The following is a 24,824-nucleotide window of genomic DNA, read 5'->3' as shown; positions in this document are numbered from 1 at the left end:
TGAAGGCATTGTCTGCTGGATTGTGCAGGATTATGCTTGCTGAGAAGTAAAACTGTGGATGGGTTCATGCATGAATGGAGAGGGAGGGCATGCTCATCAATATGTCATATTTGGAAGCCCCAGTGGAGATCCCATTGTAAACGTAGCTTTACCCTCCCTTGACCTCTTCCTATTCTTAGCCTGGGTCAATGTGGCCGTCATCTGAGTCATTCCATGAAACCAGGATCAAGGCTGAAAGTGATACTCCACTCGAAGTTAGTGAGGTTATTAGAACTGAAATTATGTTCTTGTGGAGGATCTTCAAACTTTTTACATCCACTGTTCATGTCCACACTACTGTAGGTGCTCACGCTCAAAAGATAGATGTTGGGTAGAACATGAAATTATTTGTATTCTCTATTAAAAGAATAAAACTATTTCTACAAGAAACAACTGTTAAACAGTTCATTTGCTTATCTTGTGCTAAATTGCAACAAATTGGAAATGTAGTTCAATTTAGTGAAATAATAAAAGTTTGAATAGTGTTAATACTTTGTGAAACTGAGCTGCTTTGAAGAATAAGGTGTAACTGTTGAGTCTCACATGAGGTAATGTGAGATGTATGTAACATGTAACATACCATGTTTGTGTGTGTGTGTGTGTGTGTGTGTGTGTGTGTGTGTGTGTGTGTGTGTGTGTGTGTGTGTGTGTGTGTGTGTGTTTATTCGTTATTTTAGAATTCTGTTTGTAAAATACAATAAATAAATACAGTTTCAAATGACATCATAGATACAGCACCAGGGACGCTGAGTGTAACTAACGCCCACAAAACTAAACCAATAGAATATTGAGATGCACAGGCCCTGACCAATCAGAAGTCTCGATATTGCCGAGGGTTTTTACCTAACCTGCAGGGCTTCAGGCTTCCGGTCCGGTCCTGTCAAAATTGGCATCAGTGAAAAAGCCGCTAGTTTGTCTTGTTTGTAGTAATGACACAGTGGATGTACGTCGTTGATGCAGCTTTCTCCATGGCCTCTTTTTTCTTTATCTAGCGGAAGGTATGAATTGATATGACGTTCATTTCCCTGCAGCAAAACAGCTGGCTAACGTTAGCTGTCGATGATGTCAGTTAAGACAGCTAGCTGCCAAGGTAGAATTAGCTAACACTATTTAACTACGGTTAGCACTTTTTCAAATCTCTTCCTTTATACGTACTTTTCCCCACTCTAGGTGTTAGCAGCCAGATTTGAAAATACATAGCGGCTTATGATGGGAGCTGATGTGTGGCGTTACACTGCTGCTAAGAGCTAATACCAAGTAGCAGTGCGTATGCACAGCTTGCTAGCAAGTAGACGTAATCGCCAAACACTGTGTGGGAATTTGCATCCGTCAGCCTCATTCCAATAAAGAAATGAGTTTAGAATGTCTTCAATAAACCAGTTTTCTTAACGCGGAGCCGAGTTGCTGGAATGAAAGCTACGCCCAACACAGAAAACTAAAGAAGCTAATTTTATTCGGCTAATTTAGCCTGTTACATAATCCTGCTATTTGGTCAGAATTTAGAAGCTCTCTTTTTGGTGTTAGTGCACTTTCGTCACAAAATACTCCCCATTTGCCTAGTAATGTTATATGCAAAGTGCCAAGAAGATAGCCTTCTATCTTATTTGCACAGCGTTATCAAAGACTCAGCTGACGTGTGCTTCTGGAGTCTGTCATTGGGCCAAACTTGCTCTGACCTTTACGACTGCAGTTTTGGATGTCGTCTCATTTCTGCATTCTGCATGCAGAGCTGGACTTGTATTTTGCACATATGCACACTGTGTGACTGTTGGCCATTGTTTCTCAGTGATAACCCTCCGCTTTTCATCCCCAGGTGCACTCTACAATTATGGAGTTTTGAAAAGTAAAGTGAGAATTTTTGGGGGGGAAGGGTGCCTTTCCCCTCAAGTGTGATGGTTGGACTGCTGGATGAGGACGTCAGAGGGCTGTTGAAACTGTTGCCTTTTGTAAATTATCAAAGCGTGTATAGAGGAGATACTATTTTTGCAAACATTGATATGTACAATTTTGTATAAAACGCACAAGAGCTTTTGTATTTATTGAATTCTTGATGCCATTGTATGCTACAAGCACCTTAGTTTGTGTTCAGTTCTTGGTTGAAATGGTGGACTGACACAAGTCATAGAAAGACTCTGGAGTCGCTAGGGTGCGGTGGAAACTCAACACAAGCACAATTCTAGCACTCCAAACCATTTCCATCTTTTGTTGACACTTTTTTTTCTTCTTGGAGAGCAGCTCTGCCATAGTACGCAGGTTTAGTGTTTTTGGTTTGTTAACTCACATCGTATCGTTTTTGAGATTGTTTGCAATTGTTCGTGGTGGCCATCAGAGGGACTAATACAAAGGGGAGCAGGGTTCACACTGTGAAGAGTGGGTGGAGGTCAGGATGAGTCTGGCACTGCCAGACTGCACCCCCAAATGCCGCTCACAGCAGCATGCAGATGAGGTGGTGGCGGCACTGACGAGCGGCTCTGAGGGGCAGCTGCGAGCGTTCTTGACGTCACACTGCCACAACGCGGCCACCCTACGTGATGCATTCGGTCGCACCGCCCTGCACCTGGCAGCTTCTCTGGGAAAGAAAGCCTTATTGGAGTGGCTGGTGGAGAGCAAGAGTGCTGATTTGATGTTAAAGGATAAAGAGTCTGGCTGGACTGCTTTGCACCGCAGCGCTTTCTACGGACAGATTCACTGCCTCATATCTCTGGTCAAGGTATGTATTTAACCATTAAATGGTCCCATTTACCAAATTAGTCAGGTAATGCAGTGATAAGGAAAGTAACCTATGGTACTGTCAAAAGAAAAAATGAAAATTAATCCATGCTGATTTTCAAGAATTTGACTTCACTTTGAATATCTTTTGTTTTCTTGGCAATTCTTCAGCATGCAGGACTCCTCTCCACCCAGGACAAGGAGGGCCTCTCTGTCCTGGACCTTATAATGAAGGACCGACCATCACATGTAGTTTTCAAAAACACCGGTAAGAAAAGCAAGAATGACATCTGCACTGAAGTTGAGTGGGGACTTCTGGTTTAACTTCACCTAATTCCAAAGTGCATTGAGCTTGTAATATAAGGAACAATTTTATTGTGAGATCAACATGTTTGAGCCCGTGGCCTTCATCATTACAAAGAATAGTTTTTATTGCCATTGTTATCAATATGACAGTTTTGAAGTGGAGTCAGAAGGGTAATTAATTAGCATAATGATTTGTTCAGTTTAATGATGCATTTCACACTTGAACATGTATGGGATTTAATTCTCCGTGTGTGTTTCAGATTATGTATGTGAAAGACATGTGGAGGATTTAGTACCCACTATGAACATGACATCCTTCTGTTTTATCCGCTTCCTTCTATTTTATCTTATTATTTATCCTCTTATTTTATTTGCTCTGTCAAATCAAATTGTCTCTTGGTACTGCCTTGTATTTCTTTTCTAAATGCCTTTTTGAAAAGTCCAGTGGTTAAATCAAGCTCAAGGTGGAAGCAGTGTTGTGGCTGTGCATGTAATGGTGTTGTCTTCCTCATTACAGACCCAACTGAAGTGTACACTTGGGGAAACAATACTAATTTCAGTCTCGGACATGGTAATCAGGAGAGCCGACAGCACCCTGAGCTTGTGGATGTGTTTGCCAGGACTGGAGTTTACATCAAGCAGGTAGGCTAACAGCACAATGCTGCTGTCTCAGCAGTGAGTGTGTAGGTCTTCCCTACTGAACCCTTCCCCCATATGTCACATCAGTAACCCCTAAATTCCAAAGGGCACTTTCTGTCGGTGACTCATCCGTCAGAGCTAGTTGCTGCCATTTTAGACGTGCGCATAAACAGCTAAATGGTTTCTTTTTAGTCTGTTTTAACTACAAAGACGACTTACCTGTGGTAGAAGCACAAATATCAAGGGAAAATGACAGAATCAGCAAAATCTCAACAAAATCAGGCAGGCAAAATGCTCTGCTTCTGAAATGCTCCCGGTGTGGTTTGAAGCCGTGTGGAGGATGCTTCAACTCTGTGCCAACATGTTTTATATTTACAAAAAAAAAAAAAAAAGGCAATGCACATGGGTACTCCAGATAAGACACACCACCTGGGTAAGCCAGCACAACACTCCCTCCCCAGAGACCTGTGTTACACAACCTTCTCTTCAGGGTAAATCAGCATTTGGAAAAACTGTTTTTTCTTAAGGCTTTGCTCCTACTGACTCATTACCTTTTCTCTAGGCAAAAACACATCTAGAAATTTTGGTTATGCTGAAGAGTTTTAAATTGTCTTTTTGGTAAATGAATTAAGTTAGTGGTTTTACAGTCATTGTTCATTATTTTATTAAGCCTGCTGCACTAAAACATAAACATTGTTCTTGGTATCAAGAACATAACACATTGCACTACTATGCCACTTGCACATTTCTGTCAAACAGAAAACTTCTGCTGCTATTATTGACGGTCTTTGCACTATTTACAATCCTCAAACTTAAACTTTTTGCTGCTACTGTACATTTACACCATTTTATTGAACTCTTATTCTCTATTGTTTATTTTTAGTATTTGTTTTCAGTTTACTGTTTACTATAGTTGTTGGACACATCTGTCTTTATTCTTTGTGCCTGTGCACTTTACTATTTTACTTGAAATTGTCACACCATGGGATAGTGGGAAATGTAATTTTGATTCCTTTGTATGTCTGGTACATGTGAAGAAATTGACAATAAAGCAGACTTTGACTTTGATAACTGTTACTGTGGATAACTGTGGACTCAGTGTCAGGGAAAAAGAAACCATCAGTGGGTTGTTTGACTGAGTCAAACAGAGGGCATAGCTGTTATGTCAGGCAACAACAGATAAGCTTTGTCTTGTCCTGTGTAATCTTAATTTGGGACTCTGTTGAGCTGGTCTGTGCATAGTTAAACCATGCTGCTACACTGTGCCAGCCTAGCTACAATTTCATGTATTTGTCATGTGGGTGCTCTTAGTGTGATTAATATAGCTACTGGCTCCAGTGCAACCACCCGCCACTGATGTGTGTACACACCAGGTGCAAGTAATAGTAGATTAAGTAATGTAGAACTAGTGTGTTTGCTACGCTGTTGTTTTAATCTTTTCTTCAGATATTCGTATGTGGTTTGTGTATTTGTGAAGAAATATGATTTGGAGCTTTGTGTCAGCATGTTTATGGAAGAAACCTGTGTTTGCAGGGCTTGTTATGCAGAGTAATTTCATAAAGCCTAGTGGGGGACAGATGGATCTGATTTCATGACCACACAATGACCCAGTGGCACTGCATATAGTCTTTGTCTTCTTAGCCCAATCCAGCAGGTGCCAGAGGTTAAATATTAATTCCACAATGACATGTTTTTAATTAAATGAACTACACTGGTGTGTATGCATGTGTGTGAATGTCCACATCAATGTGATACTTTGGGAAACATCCCTGCGCTCTATTGAAAGCTTGATGGGAACAATGTATTAGTAATGATGTTTGCTTTTCCACTTGTGCTCTGGCCTTTATTGGTACAGTGTTTTACTATCACTACAGGAGGGCCTGGCTAAGTGACATGGAAAGAGATGCATCGTAGCCTCTGCTGTGAGGTCAAAATTAGAATGACAAGAGCCTTAATCAGCACAGACTTCAAACTTTTTTCCTTTTAACATGATTATTTAATATCTAAAAAAAATAATTATAACAAAAACAAGAATATCACTAATGTGTTTACTCATCTCTTCTCCCTGTAGGTGGTCCTGTGTAAGTTCCACTCTGTGTTCCTGTCTCAGAAAGGCCAGGTCTTCACCTGCGGCCATGGACAGGGAGGACGACTTGGACATGGAGATGAACAGACTTATCTGGTGAGGCTTGTCATAGGGCATTATTTTAGTGACTGGATGTACCATATTTTTATTGTGAACTGATGTCTCTGCTTCAGTTTTAGTGTGCAGGATGACAAACCTCAGATGAAGATTGTCAGTCTGAAAAAAAGCAATTACTTTTAAGGGATGTTCAATTTAGGTTGTGTTTACTTAGCCAACGTGGCTTTAAAAGCCTGTTAGTAAATATTAATTAATCAATTTCAGCCAGTCATGTTGTCCACCACTGATAAAGGCAGCCGTTCTACCCTGACCTCAGCCACATGCTCTAAACACAGAATGGATATGTGCTGTTTGCCTCCATGGTTAAATGCCTGAAGCTGCATCATAATGAGTGATGTTTCTAAGGCTTTGACCAGCTCATTTACAAGCATGAGGGGGAAGAATATGTGGTACACTTTTCAATGCAAAAAAGTCCTTTTATAACACCATCACAAACTATGACCTGGGTAATAAACAAATAGTGGAGTTAACACCTCTTAACAGGCCAATATAAGTTTTGTAAAGTAAGAATATAGATTCATGGGATATATGCACAATTAGAAAAATATAGACTACATTCTCCTGCAGCACATGAATTCAGCAGAGCAGAAAACACCAGGACTCCTGCTGGGACACTGCCATTTAAGTGACCGCTGGCATAGAGTTGTAATTAAGGCAGTATTATACACAGGGTATTACCCTGGTGCTAAAAATTCAATCAAAAGTAAATGTAGAGCAACCTCTGCAAACGTCAATACCTCGATCCAACCCAAAGAGATGCCTTTTGCCCTGAGGAGTGAGCTCAGGCTATTTAAATTTCTGTACACAGTCTTTTCATTGTCCTCTCCTCCTCACTCCTCTCCATAGGTTCCGAGGATGGTGGAGGGTTTGATGTCCCACCACTGCTCCCAGGTGGCAGCAGCTAAAGACCACACGGTGGTGCTGACAGAAGAAGGCTACGTTTATACTTTTGGCCTCAACACCTTTCACCAGCTCGGCCTGGCTCCACCCCCCGCCTCAGCACACGTCCCTAAGCAGGTAGGAGGTAGCAGGGAGGCTTATGCTTTTGTGAATGAAATGACATTGTAGGAGGACTTTTTCAGTCTTGCCTTCTTCTCTGTTTTGGCAGTGTGCAAGTTTGTATTTGGGGCTGATTAGTATTTTATACAACCTCTACTTTGAGATTTACCTTCAATGTTAAGTGTAGAATCTCTTCAATTCTGCAAATTCTGCTTTAGTTTCATTGTTTGTGTAATGTGCTGTGTATGTAGGTGTTCTCCAAGATGCTTAAAGGCAGGACAGTGATTGGTGTTGCAGCTGGAAGGTTCCACACAGTGCTGTGGACCAGGGAGGCTGTCTACACAATAGGACTCAACGGAGGCCAGCTGGGTAAGTCTCAACACTGAAATGTCAGCAAAGCCACTGTCACAAGAGATACTTAATGTGGCTGAGCAGTCGTAACTGTGTGTGTAAAGTGTAACCACGCCAGAGGAAAAACATTTTGCTAATATTTTTAGCCAGGATGAATAATGATCTTGGTGCAATGGTACAAATGTTTATTTACTTCTGTAGGAGAAAGGTATGGTGAGGAGGGAAGACCTCCATCATATCGGATGTGGATGACACAAAAGGCTATTATGTTATTTTTGTTTCTATTTTTTTTAGCAAGAGGCCAATAAAATGATTAAACACACACACTTCTTATGGGCATCTTGATCAGTGAACGTACACTGTATTTTGCCCTCATTGTGTGTTGGTCTCCAGGTTACCTGCTGGATCCAAATGGAGAGAAGTGTGTGACTGCCCCCCGGCAGGTATCAGCCCTGCACCACAAGGATGTTACCATAGCCATGGCAGCAGCTAGTGATGGAGCAACAGTAGTTGTGACCGAGAAGGGGGACGTCTACCTGTTGGCTGACTACCAGTGCAAGAAAATGGCTTCGAGGTGAATGGGACAGAGCAACTTACTACAGTGCAAAAAATGACTGAAGATTGCATTTCATTTAAGACTTTCAGCAGTCAGTGTTACAGTCAGTGTGTAACACCCCATTACAGATGTTGTGGACAAATTTCTTGTTAATGCCCATTATTCATTCCTAACATAAGACAGCATCTTGTGATGTCAGACAGAGTATTTGTCAGAAAAATGTAAAGATGTAATCTGTAAAGAATTAAAGGTTGTACTTGTAATCTTCCCTGCTTCTAAGTCTGATTGGCATGTGCAGCCTTTTCAAGCACAGCTGTACGTTCTGCATCACCTCCGGTGTTCTAATCAGACCTAGTTTCAGTGGCAGCAGATACTGAATCACCCACTAAACTGGAAAGAGCTGTGCTACCTTCTTCTTTGATATGCATAGTGTTGTGTCTGTTAAATAGCAATGACACAACATGGGATTTAACTGAATGCAGATGTTGAAGAAATCAGCAGTGCTGATGTTCAGATGAATGAGCATAGTGTATTATGCTTGTGCCGTCAGCACTTCATCTGCTTTGATTTTGATTGGTGTCTTTCAGGCAGCTGAACATCAAGAAGGTTCTGGTGAGCGGTGGTAACCTGGACCACCGTGTGGTTCCACAGATCCTGAACGAGGGAGGAGGGGAAAAGGTGGCGATCTTGGCATTAGATGAAGCTGGGAGGGTGAGTGCACTTAGGAATGTTTTTCATTCTTTTATTTAGGCTCCTGCGAGGGAGAAGCGTTACTTAATAATTTGGCCGGGATCAGTAAAAAGTTTAGCTTCACTTCTGTGTCACTGTCTAAATGTAACACAGTGAGAGAAGGTATAACATTGTTATTTTTAACACTGCTTTACTTGGCCTCTTGTTATCTAACCTATGGTGCAAGTACACAGTTATACAATCCCAACTCCAGCCAGCTATATGGGGTCCCATAGATGTAAATGGTGACTAAGGCCTGTGTTGTTGTAACTTTCCTTAAATTTTCTCCCTCCTCCGTTTCCCCCTCTCTGTCAGGTGTTTTGCTGGCGTTCCTGTGGCAGCTCGGTGAGACAATGCCGGTGGGCGTATGGGCGTCAGGTTTTCATGTCGGACATAGCTCTCAGCAAGAACAGCATGATGTTTGTGACTCAGGAGGGGGAAGGCTTCAGTGGCGTGTGGGCCGGAGAATATAAGAAGTATGGGGAGAAGAAAGGTAAAGATATTGAATCATAAAGTTGGCCAATGTTTTGCAACTTTTAGCTGATGTTTCGAATTATTTCAGTAGTTTTCATTCGACTTCACTCGTGCTTAATTTGATCTAATACAAAACCTTAAATTTGTATTGTCATCTTTGAAAACGTGACCTAAACATACTCATTTAAAGTTTATTGGCACAAGCAGCAGCACGTGTGTACAAGTGTACATGGATTAGAAAAGACAGTACAAACAGCTGTCAAGTAAAAGGGGTTTGCTAAAAAACATTGTGAGTCTGTTAGTGTTGAAATCTGATTTACGCGCTTGTAATGCAGAAGTCAGCGTGGAGGTTTGTGGCCATTCAGATGCTGGGACGCTATACGAGCGAATCCGCCTGGAGAAACTCCCATACGTCCACAGAGCTGTCAGCATCACCATGGACTCTAAAGGCCGAAATTTTGGTGTGCTTCAGTCCGACCCCAAAACAAGGTGGGATATTGACCTTGCAGCATAGAAAACGCTACACCCAATGATGCACTTATGTTCACACACTTGTAGAAAATGTATTTTAGGAGCAGTTACGCATGTGAAGCTTGAGTGAAGTGCAGGCTGTTTTGCAGCCAGTGTTGACAGCTGCATTGATAAAACTGTAAGCAGGCAGACGTGAGGCACGCTGATGTGAAACAGAAGCTTGAACACATCCTGTGTAAATGGGGTGTTAAAATTTCAGTGAGTGACTCTTGAATGATAATTGAACTGGAGGAAATAAATCTATGAAAACACCACGAACAGACAGTCATAATCAGTGGACAGAGGAGGGAAAATGACCACACAGGGACGATCATCTGAAGAAAAATGTGACCTTTTATTCTTCCTAGTCGTCATCCTCATTTCATTCTGTGATTATTAAATCATTAATAATTATAATCTTTTTGTATTAGTCATGTGGTTGTTATATGCAATGTTAAAACATCATTGAAACATGCTTTGTATAACCCACAATAAAATAAAACCAGTTTGACTGTGTTTGAGGTCCTTGTGGCCAACTACACCGTATGTTGGTCATACATCAAGACAGTTTGAACAACTTACTAGAAAAAGGAAAAAGAGCAGTTAGTGAAATGACAAAGAATACCTAGGAAGTATACAACATATTCCCATGTTACAGTTCAGGCATCTAGCTCTGCCATCTAGAGGTGGAAACCTGCCTCTCAAGAGCTGGGAAGCGAAAAGCATTGACTTTAAAAGCATTACCTCCCCAGGGACTCGATAATCACTTACCACTCAATATTATGTTGGCACATTTAGCCCCTTTGGCACATTGCTAAATGGTGGACTATTTATCTTATCTGTTTGGTTCTAATTGTCTTTATTTTTAGATCTCTTCCCCACTGATAACACTGCTTTACTGGAGCCAGTGTTACAGCATGGAAGCCCGTTTTTTATTATGCTACTGTTCTTTTAATGACATGAGGATTTTTCTGCATTTGCTGTCTGATAGACATTGTTATCTTGTTATTGAAAAGGTCTGCTTTACCTAAATGGGCCCCTGGCCTTTTAAATATGTGTTGCCACCAGTCCAGTTATCACTCAGGTGTTGCAGACAATCACACAAATGATGATTGTACAATGATGTCCGCCATTTATCTTGAATCCAGCTTGTATGAGATCCCCATCATTTCTCCATCCTGCTTCTCCCAACACTTCCGGAGCCTTCTGGATGAAGCAGATGAAATGGACAGCATCCACGATGTGACCCTTCAGGCCGGTGATCGCACCTTCCCGGCCCACAAGTACATCCTGTCCATGAGGTCTGAGTTCTTCCGGAAGCAGTTCATGTCCGAACGCTGCGTTGATGCAGAGCTTGATGGAGAAGTGAGGAAGAGCGAAGATGCCGTGGGCTGCGATTTAATCATTTTGGAGAAGATCCCAGCGGATATGCTAGAATATGCCCTACATTTCATCTACACAGACTCCTGTGACCTGCTGGTGCATGGGGCCCGGCCGAGAGTCTCAGGGGCCTCGACGGGACAAAACCAGGTGAGGAAAAGGAAACAAGTTTTATTCACTGTTGTTTCAGTATATAAAGTATATTTGCACGAGCTTTGAAGAGCTATGGTTATTTCCTGAAAACCATGTGTCACTGTCTCATCCTGTCTTGGCCAGGACTCAGAGCAGGAGAGGCTTATCAGCAGCCTGCAGGACTTGGGCCTGAGAAGTCGCTCAGCTCTCGAGGTGTACCGCTCCCTTCCCCCTGCAGCCAAAGAAGACGGTGACAAAGCCAAGAGCAAGTGCGCCAAGCCTGGCAAGAAGGGGAAAGGAGGCAAAGGTGACAAGGCCGGGGCCAACGAGGGAGGGGTCAACCCTGTGAAAGCCTTACAGGGTGTTGCAAAAAAGCTGGGCCTGGGAAGCCTTTCTGCACGGTGAGAGACCGAGCGTGCTCCAGATATTCAGGCAAGATCAGATTTGGTTTGATTTCTTCTTAATCATGCTTTCTCTGCTCCTTTATAGATTGGATGGAGTCAAATATGAAAGTGGAAAGATCAATGTTATAAACAAGAAAACTGGCACCAAACCCAAATTCTTCCAGAAAAAATGGTGCGTGAGTGCATGTTAACAGATTGAGCTAGAGGTTAGATTGGAAATAACAAATGTGAAACATGTAGATTGTTTGAAATAACCCTGCCTTTTTGTGTTCGTACAGCTCCTATCTTTGTGATGTTACTCTGAAATCTGATGACGGAAAAGAGTTTCCATGTCACAAAAGTGTCCTCTGTGCAAGACTTGGTAAGATAGATCTGCCCATTAACAAAGGAGCGAATATGCGGATGTTGTGATTCGTTCATATTGATAGAGAACGCATGTTCTCATTTTGCATGAACATACCTTGAAAGTTGACATGTGTTGGATGATTTGGAGCTACAAAAAGTGAGACATAAAAGTTTTTATTCTTGTTTTTCTTTGTTTTCTGCAGAATACTTCAGTAGTATGCTTGGAAACCCCTGGATTGAGGTGTGGCAGCCTTTTACTTCATATACTTATTGTCTTATTCATTAACCTGTGTTTCATGGGTCTAAGCGCTTTGTGGTTTTTGTGAATGTGACCATACTGATACTGATAATAATGCTGACTTGCGCCCTCCTCAGGCCACATCCTGCTCTGCACTGGAGATGCCCACGAGCTCAGAGATTCTGCAGGTCATCCTCGAGTATATTTATACAGATGAATCTCCCACAATTAAAGGTATATGTTAACTGACAGCAGATTTTGGTATTTTTAATAATGTTGCTGAATTCACACATAACAGTCAAAAGGCACACATCAACATGGACTTACTGTCCTCTTTCTTTGCCCAACAGAGTCTCTGAACGTCGAGTTTGTCTGCAATGTATTGGTTGTGGCCGACCAGCTGCTGATCACACGACTGAAGGAGATGTGCGAGGTCGTCATCACTGAGAACTGTATGTTGTGTTTGTCTTTTCCTCCATCTTCCAGCCAGCTTCAGTTACTTTGACCTAAAATTTGATGGGTTTAAAGATGAGAAGCAAAAATAGAATTAGTTAATGTAGAGTAGTTATCAGGACACTGTGACAGGAGTTTCGTACAAACTTGAATTCCTGATTTCTAAATAATGTGCACTTGACGAAAGTTGGGTTCTTCTAAATATCACAGTGTTATGGTGTTACTGTTTTATGTTGAATTCTTCCATGTCACCATGATAAATGATGTGACTACAGCACAATTTTGCAAATGAAAGTTATGGAAGATATTATTTGTCACAATTGCTGCTGTTCAACGATTTTCTGTGGCTCATCATTGAAGCTGCTTGCTTTGCTCTTCGCAGTAACCCTGAAGAATTCTGCAGAGCTGCTGGAGTTTGCCGCCATGTACAACGCAGAGCAGCTCAGACTCTCCTGCCTCCAGTTCATTGTGCTCAACATGGCCGCCCTGCTGGAGTCAAGGTGAGAAGCAGCATTTCAATATCATTTTTTTTTTGTCTTTTTTTATAACTACACAAAGGTCCCATGTAGAATGCTTTGAACACAGCAGTGTAATGATTCTTAGTAAACGTGTTCATTGTGACTGAAGTATGCATTGGCGCACAAGACTCATGTATGTATTCAGTAAAGTGGAGGACGTAGAGATTCTGATGTACAGCAGGACATATCCCCTAGAAGATGAAAGTAAAAATATATTTTTTCTAGTGCTGTCAAAAATATCGTGTTAACGCAAATCAATTTTAAACGGCGTCATTTTTTTTATCGCGTGATGAACGCTCTTTGTGACCTTGTCAACTTGTAGTTTTTTAGAAGCTGTGGCCACTGCTAGTAACGTTAGAAAAACTATTGGATCCGGTTGTAAACAGGAAACAAAACAATGGCCATGCCCCGTGCGCGTGTTTGGTCTCGCCTGCTCGCTAGCTAGGCTACCAGTTTGTGTGGATGTCAAGAGCGAAACGCCGAAATGGGTGCGAACAAGATTCTGAATGGAAAGTTTAGTTTCAAAAAGTTACCAGATGGGTCGACTGACAAGACCAAAGTTATCTGTGTGTATTGTCAGTGTGAACTGAATTATCACTGTAGCACATCCAGTCTGAAATACCACTTGATGGCCAAACACACGGCGAATGTGAATTCTCCGCCGCCTCCTTGTCAAAACCAGGCGACAATGGATGGCTTTCGACAGAGACATATGGATATCGTAACTAAGAACAAGCTTACTGCAGCCATAGCCGAGTAATGCTCATTGTTTCTGGAGAGAAATAAGAGGCTGCGTTGATAAGCCTCTGGTGAATAAACAGAAGAGCATTATAGTCTGACTGCTTGTATGTTCAAAGGAAACTTAAGAAAGGAAAGTTTAAGCCATGGTTTAACTGCACTATAGGCTGAGTCCTAGTTTACAATGATGTGCACTTTGTAACTTTATTCTGGATCATCCTGTTTTGATCGCTTAGAAAGGGTTGTTGAAGGGGCTTTTTTGCAACCAAGTACTTATTTTTTTGTCATCTCTTTATTGACAGTGTTAAAATGTGTGAGATTTTGCTTCAAATGTGAATGACTGCTCAAAGTGAGAATGTTAGTGTGAAATAAAACACTACATGTTGTTTTCAATAAAAAAACATTTGCACAAAGCAAGCCTATCCACTTTTCCATGTTGATAACAGTATTAAAAATATAATTAATGGGACCTTTAGAATAGATAAAAATGTGCGATTAATTTGCGATTAATCGTGAGTTAACTATGACATTCATGAGATAAATCGTGATTAAATATTTTAATCGATTGACAGCACTAATTTTTTCATCTGTATGTTTGTGTGTGTCCGCCCCTGTATTTTTGTGTTGCCCTCAGAGCACTGGATATTCTTAGTGATGATGTGCTCGTGGAGCTTTCTTCAGCCTACAGGAGGATGGTGAGTCCCCTCGCCCCACCCCTGACAACAAACATCCCAATGTGCATCATCATTTTCATGACGTTAATGTTTGCTGATTGTTTGTTGTTTGGCTTTGATTTTTTTTTCTCAATAACAGCAATTAGATGCAATGCAGCGAAACATCTTCTAGGAAGCCCTGAACTGAATCTAATGCAGCAGTCTTCTAGTTTACAGAGAAAAGGCACTCCAGGCTCATCGCCTTGCTCTGACTCTCAGAAATCCATCTTTCCAAAAGTAATAGTTCAGTAGACTGAAGCTACAAGACACTTTTCATCTTGAACAAAAGAAGCAATTTGGAAAAAAATTATGTGAATGTTTTTATTTCTTATAGAACACATAGCCGAATGCAGCAACTTCGGACACTATACAGCTTCAGGGAAATGTACAGAAATATGTGATAAAGTGACCATGAAAGGAACTAAAAATACAATGATAATGGTTCTCAGCCTTAGATCTAAATGTGTGTACAGGTTCAGGTTCTGATGACAATGGATGCTGGAGATACAAGCAGGGTGCATTTAGTGTTTTTTCACTTGTTTGTTTGTTTGTTTTTTTTTCAGATCCCAGCCATGCAAAAGAGGATTATTACTCCATATCCTGGTGCCCCTGACCTCAGTGTGTACGAGGATGAGGATTTGGACTCAGCGTTCAGCCCCAAACCAGAAGCAGAACTGGATCACTCCTGCAGGTACACATAAAGAAGTGTTCAGTGTCTCCATAATGATTCTTATTGGTTTGGTTTTCTGATGAAGCTGCTGTGCAGAGTTTTGTATTTCTTATCCTCTGTAGAAAAACATCAATGTGCTTTTCATGTAGATACAGACCAGAAAAAGCTGTTTTAACTGCTTCATGTTTCAACCTAAAGTGAGCTCGCTAACCAGGCCATCTGTAAGTCCTTGCAGTCCCCCTTAAACTTCTCAGATGTGGTGCTCTAAATAAATATGTGCTGATGTTTATCCCCCCAGGGAAATCCTGTTAAAGAAGGCCAAAATGAAGGCTAAAAAGAAAGCAAGGCGACGCTCTGACAGCTCAGGAGGCTACACTCTCTCTGACATCATTCAAAGCCCCCCTGCTGCAGGTATACTTAAACACATAGTGAGGATATATTGTTGTGTCAAATCCATCAACTTTCAGAAATGTCAGGTTGTTGTTGGGTAATATTCAATCATCTCACTAATGCACTTTCTTTGTTCTTAGTCGTCTCCCCATTGCTGGTGAAGTCAGGCAAGGCGAACTCCACAGAGTCCCTGCAGGAGCTGCTCACCTCCGACTCAGAGGGCAGCTACATGGGGGTGGGAAGTCCCAGAGACATGCAGTCACCTGTCTTCCATGACAGAGCTGAGGTTAATTTCTGACCACTACAACAATCCAGTGGACTGCTCATTGCATACTTGATATAACAGATGTGTTATGTGTTTTTTTTCTGCCTTGATATTTTACTTGCTGAGTACTGCATCATAAAAAGATCCCATAAAGTAATAATTAACTTGTGTTTATACTTTTGACAAAGTTATCCATTGGCCTTTGTGTGATCATGTTAGATAATTAAAGAACTGTGGCTACATCATGCAGTGGTGGATGTAATACTCCAAATATACAGCAAATCACAGGTAAAATTATGGTTTATCATTTGCAGGATGAGAAGGCTTTCAGCCAGAGGCTAAAGACCCCACCCAGCACCCCTACCTCCCCAAAGGACTGCCTCCCAGCTCCCCCCAAGTCTGCTCCACAAACCATCCCCAGAGTCCTTCCCTGGTAAGATGGACCTAATCCTGTATTGGAAAACATCCCCTTCATTCTTACATTCTTGTTGGTTTTCTGTCCTTCTACTCCTAAAAACACTGTGGACAAAACATTCAGAAGGTGGAAATCAATGCTAGGTTTGAGATTTGATACAAGGTGGTCTGATTTTAACAACAGACCTTATATCCTCCCACTTGATTTTGATGAGGGGGTTTAGAGACAGAAGGAAATGATTTCATCCCTAGTTAATAAATTAGTATTGAAAACTGAGCTGTATGTTTGACTGTGTTATTACAATCTGCAGTCCTGCTCGTCCACCCCCAGTCTTGGATCTGAGAACCATCATGAACATGGAGGCAAACTCTGTGCAGACCCTCAGAGTGACTCCTAAAAGCCCTGGAAGGTAGGATAGCACCTATTTACCTTATTTATAACAAAATCCTGTCGCTCAGTTTGAATTTAAGCTGTACTACCTCACGGGTGAGCATTATTTCTTCACTTCAGCTATCAGTACATGCTTTATATATTTTCCTCCTGTCTGCAGTGTCAGCGCCAGCATTAGGCACTCCCCTGTTCCCACGAAATTGTCCCAGAAGCAGAGGAAGATGCTGGCAATAGCCAACAAGGAGGCAAGCGTGGAGTACACTGCATCCAAACCAACCCCCACAGTAACTCCATCCAAAAGCAGTGGGAAGGCCTGGTGAGTGAGCCCAACTATGAGGACGACTACTGTCCACTACTCACAGCTGTCAAGAAATAAATTCCTGGTTCCTCTTGATGGGTACATTTAGTTTTAAAGTGGCTCCAATCAGTCTTTTTATGCTAGCAACAGTGAAAGTTAGTGATTAGCTGGTGAACATTATGGAAATGCTAAAAAAACAGATATTTACCGAAGGACTTGGTGGAGACCAAAACAAAGGTTAAAGGAGAGTGCATGTTGGACTAATATTGGACTGAGGGGTCACAGTTCCATGATTGCATTTATTTTTAGCCTGGGTGGCTTGTGGCAAAACTCTTAAGTAATCACAACGAGAGAGCACGCTAACAGTGCAGTACACAAGTTGGAAGCAGATAGATGCTAAACAGAGAGTGGGTCAAAAAAATTATGACATTATTTCACAAACACACACGCACGCACACACACACACACACATATATATCACACACAGCATGAAGAAAATAGCAGAATGTAATCTGAATCTGCAGCAGAACCTCTGGAAGTGATCAGATCTCAGCTAGGATTCCTCAGTTTCCTACATGATGTTTATGTTAGTAACAGAGTTCTGAATGTACCAAGTAGTCTTTGCGTGGTCAGATGCTGTCATTGTGGAGAGAAACATCTGCACTCAACAAAGTAATAAAAACATGATCCCCTCTCCAGGAAACAAAATGTCATTTCTGGCTGCAGAATAATGGATGTTCTGTTGACAGTAAGTCCTATACAATGTAGATTTTAAAGAATTTTGGACAGTATATCCCCATAAATATGCATTTCACACTAAAGTGGGGCTCAGGCTCAGGAGTTAGAAGATCCTAACTGATTTTAAAATCGCGTTGCATTGCGTGCACATAAGGAGAAACTTTACAGATGTTTTCCATTCTAATTAATTAAGAATAATGGCAAATCACACACTATATATTATTTAGATTATTGTGCCAGAGGGAGCAATGCACCACCTCACATGATCTCATGGGGAAGCACACAAAAGTACACCAAATGGAGATTGATGTGGTGCAACAGCGTGCTGTAGTAATGCTTCACAGAGAGGAAAAACAAAAGCATGGTAACACTTTGAGCTGGGACTGTTCTTTCATTGACTCTTGTGGTCCCTCTCAGAAAGTACTGACGTAACCATCCAGATTTTAACTGTGATGGCCCTGATGAGTCTGTGAGCAGTTCTGAAGTTTTAAGACAGGATCTGTAAACCCCTCACATTACCAGATAATCTGAGCCAAACATTGGTACCGACCAAGGTCCCAAACCAGATTTCTCTTCCGATTCAGGAAGGGTGAGTTGAGGATGACTCGGCCCAAAAAGTCTGTGGTCTGAACCCGGCTTAAGAGTACACAAGCTTTTTAGGCGCAACGCTACTTACACAGCAGGTCTGCCTGGAAGCCATAGCAACAAAAGTGCAACTTTTACTTTTATTGTGAATTAATGTGTCATACGTGCTTTTTGTTCCTCTGCGTCATTCCTTTCCATCTGCAGGGCCACAGCAGTCCAATCCCCACCCTCCTCATCCTCATTTCGGGCGCTGTTGGAGGAGGAGGAGAAACGCCTGATCAGAGTGGGACAAGCAGGAGTCCAGAGGGCCCAAAGTGTCCAGGGGTCCCCCGTCACTCCTGCAGCCAGAAGGGTCACATTCAAATGTGCCGAAGGCAGCGAGCCAGAGAGACCCACAGGGTGAGGATCTACACATAACACACATGCACTGCAGTACAGACACACAAGAGAACGGTTACAACCACGACAGGGTTGACGACTTCAGGTCTGTTCTGCCGTTTTCCACTGGGTGGCGCTGTTGAGGTGTCGTCATAAAACGGCCGTTAGGTTTTTGAAAATCAGCAGCCCACACACACTGTACAAGAGAAAGGCTATCACTTGAATTTGAGTCATTTCCTTTAATACTGTCTCATCTCATTAAAATACCTAATCTAAGCCTTCATCTAAACCTGCTGAAATTCTTGTCTGTCATCAGATTGAAAAAATACCAAAATACAAAACTGCTAAAAAATTTTGTGAGACCACTGATCTGACACAAACATACAGTGACTTTGAGATTAAGAAATAAAAGAGGAACTTAAGAGGGATGTTTATTTGCGCCTGATTCCCCAGGGAAAGCAAAACAATACTAAAATACTGAAGTCTGTAAGTCTGACTGGACAACATGCAGACTAACTGGATCTCCTCAATTCAGACAGAGGCGTGACGCTCTGGTCTGAGTGAGGTGAACAGCTCGAAATGACCCACGACTGCTGGGCTGACCTGCCCGCAGACACTGAGTCAGCCTGACCTTTACAACATCCGCAGCAACAGCTGGACAAACACAGCACACACGCAGACAGCAGTGAGAGCTCCAGTCCATAAATATGCATTTCTAGTTGAATTGCATACAGCAATTGTCCATGAAAGCAGATTATCTTTTTACTCTGTGTGTGTGTGTGTGTGTGTGTGTGTGTGTGTGTGTGTGTGTGTGTGTGTGTGTGTGTGTGTGTGTGTGTGTGTGTGTGTGTGTGTGTGTGTGTGTGTGTGTGTGTGTGTGCGCAGCAAAAAGAAAATTAAACTGGGAAGTCATTTCAAGTCTTAAAACTGAACTTAATCATCCTCAGCTTTTGGAAGTGCGTCTCTTTTATCTGATATCTCGCTTCCTCTGCGGAATGTTTACCCACGCTTCATGCTGCAATCTTCACAGCAGACAGAGATATTAAACAGCTGTGTGAGTCACTCACTCCGGTGAAGACGGTGATGTTAATCAGTATTGATAAGGGCGGCCCTCATGTCACAACAGATCATACAGAACAGGGAGCAGGTTTCAGGTTCCTCTTGGTATTTGGATGAGTAGAGACATGGATGAGTTCAAGGCTCAGGAAGCAGCAGCAGCCTCATATGTTCTCATTTCTGCCTTAAGGGACACTGTTTCCATAGTCAGAATGAATACAGATGCCTTCATAATGTGTGCACTTTGATTGAAGAGATGATTGATTGTCAGACCTCTTTTTTTCTCTCCTCATGTCTTCTGTGAGCATTACCAGAGGTGTCTCTTGGCCAGATTAACATACAGGCACACATACACAATTTCCGCTTTCCGTATGAATTTAACATGCATCATGGTGAGTGATTAGGAATGTTTCTGCCCACATTTATAACAAACTATAAATGCAATTTTTCCCTGACCCTCATGAGCAACTATGAAACAGTAAATCACTTTAAGAGCACACAAATGAGACCGCAGGGAGCTCATGTCGTCTGTGTGACAGGTCATATTTTACATGTCCTGTCGAATAGATGTTCAGGGTCCTTGTGGAGTAGAAAAACGGTTGTGGACAGGGCAGGTTGTGTGCTTCCACAGTCACTGAATATAAATATTCAGTGAGGAAATGTCTTCTGCAATCTGTTTTTAGGGAAATAGCTTTCGCATGTAAAAAATGGTTGTATCATGTAGAGACAATCCTTACACGAAGACAAACCAGAAGAGGAGCAGTAAACACATTAGAAGGCAGCAGGCAATGTTGTCAGTGTGCACAGAGAGCAAAGAGTGGAGAAGCCTCTCTTGTTAACGAGTGATAGAACAGAAATGCTCCACAGAGGATCTGAGAGGTCTGGCTGTGTCATATTGTACAAGCAGGTCGACATAATATTTCAGTGCAAAGCCATTTAGTGATTGATGGAGAAGCAGGAGCATTTTGTAATGTCTAAAAAAAGCTCTGAAAACCCAGTGCCTGCTAAATTTGCCCCTCTTGCGTTGGGGAATGATCTGGGACACCCAGGTATTAATCAGTTCAATGCACTGAATCACTTTTAAGCATAATGGAAGAAGATGATGTGTATAAATTTGAGTATCGTCTGCAAAATTGTGATAGGAAATAGTTCTGGTTCTGTAGATAATATGACCTGTCTATGACTGGAAGCATTCATTAGAGTTTACAAAGGTTATAAGATTCAGACCCTGTGGAACCCCATTGAGGTCTTTTATTTGTTAAATCCGATCTCTGCTGTTCTGCAGATATCATTTAAACCCATTCACTGGCCTTAAATGCATCACTGAGGTCAAGAAGAACAAGCAGAAGAGTCTTACTTGCATACATCATTTAACAACAAGAGCTGTCTCAGTATTGTAAAATAGAGATGTATTAAAACTTAAGTGCAGTGTTGTAATCGTATAAGAGGTCTGTGAAAGCCAGGTGGACAGGCGGCCGTTCACACACTGGACCTTGTCAGTAGTAGTTGACTCAACCTTTGTCCACACGCTTAAGACTCTTGTTGCTTTCACCTACAGAGCACAGGCACTGATATCCATCCTGTGTGTGTGTCTCCCCCTCAGGCCCTGGGTGCTGGGAGCAGTGGGCAGCCCTCCCGTCCCCTCCCAGGTGACCTTTGCCTCCATTGTGGAGGAGGAGAAGCAGCAGGAAGCCGCGCTGATCCGCAGCCGGGAGAAGCCGCTGGCACTCATCCAGGTAACGCATGTTGTCTGTGTGCGTTAGTGCTCACACACTCACCCGCGCGTACACACTCCTGCTGTGACTGAATGTATAGCTGTGTGTGTGCAGCATCCAAGCGGAAAACGTGGTGGTGGGGTTTCAGGGTGGTATGGCCACAGCATGCATCTCCTTTCTTTCCCAATCTGACATTAATGACCATCACATTCTGTAAGGTGCTGGTTAGAAACGAGGTCCTTTTAGTTTTGTGCTGTGACTGCTATTCTCCAGCTGTTGCCAGGCTTCTGTCAGCGCCTTCACAAAACACTTTTTGATTTCTGTGGCTTTCTGGTTGCCATTATGCAAAACATTCATATTATCATAAAGCCCTGTGTCAGCGTTTTTTCGCTTTTCCCCTCAAATGAAGTGTCGTTCTGTCACCCACAATGTCCCCGGTTCAATCTCCCTTTCTTGTCTTTTTCTGTCCTTGTAGATTGAAGAGCGGGCAATCCAAGACCTCCTGGTCCATTATAAGGCGCATGACAACCCAGATGAGCTGATAGTGGTGGAGAGGTCCTCCAGAGGTCCCATAGCAGCCCCAACCTGGAACAAACACTAACGTTCAATAGCACAGCCACTACATACCATTAAAGTGAGAAAATCCTCTGCAGTTGTCACTATGTATTATTGGCAGCGTCCCCGAAACATCATCAGATCCGTCAGTCCGTGATGAGATGCACCTCTGACTCGTCCTGCACCACATAGAAGGGGTTTGATGCAAATCTATACTTGTCTCAGCAGTGTTACTTTTGAGTTTTCCATTATTGCTGCTCAACATTTTGTTTGTGTGCATGAAAGAGTGAATGGTTTTCATACCTAAATGTGGTCAAGAAAAGACGTTTTGGACCTGAGAATACTTGTACATGTTTTTCTCTCTACGTGTATTTTGGTCTTTACTCGGCAAACTGATAATACAGAAAGTAACCAACTTTCCCAAATAAATACTTGTTGCTTAAGTGAAGTTGAAGTTGCCAAAGAGATGGAAATGTTTTTGCCGCAAAATTGGTCCAAACTACATCACCTCGTGTGTGTGTGTGTGTGTGTGTGTGTGTGTGTGTGTGTGTGTGTGTGTGTGTGTGTGTGTGTGTGTGTGTGTGTGTGTGTGTGTGTGTGTGTGTGTGTGTGTGTGTGTGTGTGTGTGTGTGTGTGTGTGTGTGTGTATTAAGTAAGAGTGCCAGTTATCAACTGTGACAGAGCATCAGCAAAGTGAAGTGAGCTGTTTACAAAGGCAGTATGTTTAGTTTCTTCTTCTGCTCCGTTTCTCTGCCCGGTACTTAAACCGCTTTGACTGATTGCTTCAGCTGATTTGCGGTGACATGGTAATCTTGCTGGAATCAGCAAGTGTGTATTTTAAATATGAATGAAAGCTGTTTCTCATATTTGAAATCCATTACAGGCAGATGCAGTTATAGTGAATGGTAAATGCTCAGTAGGGTTGATTGTATGGAACTGGCTTTCCAGCCTTTGAAACTGTCACTCGTGTGTTTTAGAGGAGGTGGTGTGCCTTTATCAAATAATGATGACACACACACAGATACAGCAGCTAAAATATCATTTTTCACTTCATTATTTTCTTTCATTTGCCAGCCTTTTTGCTTGAGCCAATGCTAAATTTGGTTGGTACCTCAGATCTGGACCATGTGATTTCATCTTCAGATGCCACTTGTGTGTGTTCAATGTGAAGAGAAAATGGCATGTAATAAAATATCTCAGCTGTGGAATGATCCGCTCTCCTGTCTGTTTCACTTTAGATTGCAGCGGGCGGAATGAAAAGAGTGATCAATTACATTTTCTCTATTATTTCCTTGCTTCTTTTTAATAGCAGAAACTTGGTCCTTAGCTGAGAAATGTGGCTCTCACTGCATCTAATAAAGATAACATTTAATCTGTCCGTCTCCTGACACTTTAGCTGCCCTGCATGAGCAAAGGCCCATTATCAAGTCTCAGCCTGTGATTAACTGTGATGACCCTGATCTGAACAGCGAGTGTGGCGATTTAAGGATTTTATTGGCTGTAATTACAGGTAGAGCATCACATCGGAAGTCAGGAAGAGACAGCTCATGGGGGAAATATTAATTACAGATTAGGATCTATTAGTCAGTCCAGAGATGACACATGAAAGCAAGCTTTGGAGGAAAAAGTCTGCTGCCTTACGTCCCTCCACGATGTGCCAGGCTGACAACGCAAGCCTGGAAACCAATGAGGAATCTTTCAAAGGGACTGCTCATCCTGAGCATGTGCTCTGAATAAGAATATAGTGTTTTTGCAGCCCACATAAGGTACTTGATCACGTGCACGCTCTTCTATGAGTGCATTTACATTTGCAACAGTATCCTGGTGTAGAGCCTTGTCCTGGTTTTTGATCTTATTTGGGATATGATGTTCACACTGAACATGAGAACCTCAACCGAATCATCTGTGTGCATTTACATTATGATTTCTCACCATGTCACTCACTATGCTGTGTACCAACAGAGAAAGTTCAGAAACCTCAATGAGGTGATTAAATCCCACAGCATCCCGTATCTGTATCCTGTTTTCCTCAAAGTATGTCACAGATGTCTCAAAACCAGGACAAAGGTTCCAGGTTTCTGAAACCATCACATAATGTTTACACATGCAACACATGACTGGGCTACTCCAAAAGCCCAATAAATACAGTAGGATACTGATGTACATATAAACTCATTATGTTAATATCACTACATACTACAAATGTTCACTTCCTGACTGTATTGTAACCTCAGTAGTGCCGCCTTCATGGTACAAGTGACAAGTAGCAACGTGTAGTCACGTAAGAGAGAGGCTCATAGAGACACACTGCTGCCTGTAGTATTCCTATAATATTCCTATGATCATGGGAGGGTTAAGGTTAGGTCAATGTTGGTTGGGGGTGTGGGGGTAGAGCTGCAGTGATGAACTGATTAGTTGTCAGTTATTACATTAATCGCCAACTGTTTTGATAATCAATCGGTTTGAGTAATTTTAAAAGGAAAAAAGTCAAAATTCTCTGATTCCAGCCTCTTAAATGTTAATGTTTTCTGTTTTCTTTACTCCAATATGACAGTAAGTTGAGAATCTTTGTGTTGTGGACAAAACAAGACATTTGAGAAGGTCATCTTGGGCTGTAAGAAACACTGATCGACGCGATAAAAATAATGAAATGAAAATCATTGTTAGTTGCACGCCTAGTGTGGAGGCAGGAGTGTGCTCCATCCCCACTGTTAAAAATTTACAAGTCCCCAACTGATTGAAATGCAACATTCAGGTCGGTTTGGTTAAGTTTGGGGTACCACATGGAGTGAGATGTTTCAACCATTTAATGCTATTTAATGCTCCATTATTTTAGAATTAGTATTAATATAAATATAAGTATCTAAGTCAGTTCCTGTTCTAGTTTCCATAGCATTTATCTATTGCAGCAAAGTATTTCAACCATTTATCCA

General features: G+C 42.0%; 1 protein-coding gene across 1 annotated transcript; it reads left to right on the top strand.

Moving 5' to 3' along the window:
• The first annotated feature begins 867 nt into the window (after nucleotides 1-867).
• Nucleotides 868-23,102, top strand: ibtk (inhibitor of Bruton agammaglobulinemia tyrosine kinase). Its single transcript, XM_070966076.1, has 29 exons — nucleotides 868-1,037; nucleotides 1,853-2,749; nucleotides 2,920-3,016; nucleotides 3,572-3,696; nucleotides 5,765-5,875; nucleotides 6,743-6,913; nucleotides 7,147-7,264; nucleotides 7,640-7,820; nucleotides 8,390-8,513; nucleotides 8,847-9,024; nucleotides 9,341-9,494; nucleotides 10,664-11,045; nucleotides 11,172-11,428; nucleotides 11,517-11,603; nucleotides 11,710-11,792; nucleotides 11,980-12,017; nucleotides 12,152-12,248; nucleotides 12,365-12,466; nucleotides 12,850-12,967; nucleotides 14,358-14,418; nucleotides 15,000-15,127; nucleotides 15,405-15,517; nucleotides 15,637-15,782; nucleotides 16,076-16,194; nucleotides 16,487-16,585; nucleotides 16,727-16,882; nucleotides 18,392-18,586; nucleotides 21,225-21,357; nucleotides 21,812-23,102. Exons 2-29 carry the CDS (start codon nucleotides 2,426-2,428, stop codon nucleotides 21,935-21,937), a joined length of 4,023 nt encoding a protein of 1,340 aa, XP_070822177.1. The 5' UTR covers nucleotides 868-1,037; nucleotides 1,853-2,425; the 3' UTR covers nucleotides 21,938-23,102.
• Nucleotides 23,103-24,824: the final 1,722 nt, after the last annotated feature.

Source organism: Chaetodon trifascialis, chromosome 7 (genome assembly GCF_039877785.1).
Source record: "Chaetodon trifascialis isolate fChaTrf1 chromosome 7, fChaTrf1.hap1, whole genome shotgun sequence".
NCBI classification, from domain to species: Eukaryota; Metazoa; Chordata; class Actinopteri; order Chaetodontiformes; family Chaetodontidae; genus Chaetodon; species Chaetodon trifascialis.
This window is presented reverse-complemented; position numbering and strand designations above follow the sequence as displayed.

Bases quoted from the DNA above. Each gene is read 5' to 3' on its own strand.
- ibtk (XM_070966076.1), top strand. From the start codon at position 2,426: ATGAGTCTGGCACTGCCAGACTGCACCCCCAAATGCCGCTCACAGCAG. The intron at 2,750-2,919 runs GTATGTATTTAA...GCAATTCTTCAG, and splicing joins GCCTCATATCTCTGGTCAAG to CATGCAGGACTCCTCTCCAC. The intron at 11,046-11,171 runs GTGAGGAAAAGG...TGTCTTGGCCAG, and splicing joins CCTCGACGGGACAAAACCAG to GACTCAGAGCAGGAGAGGCT.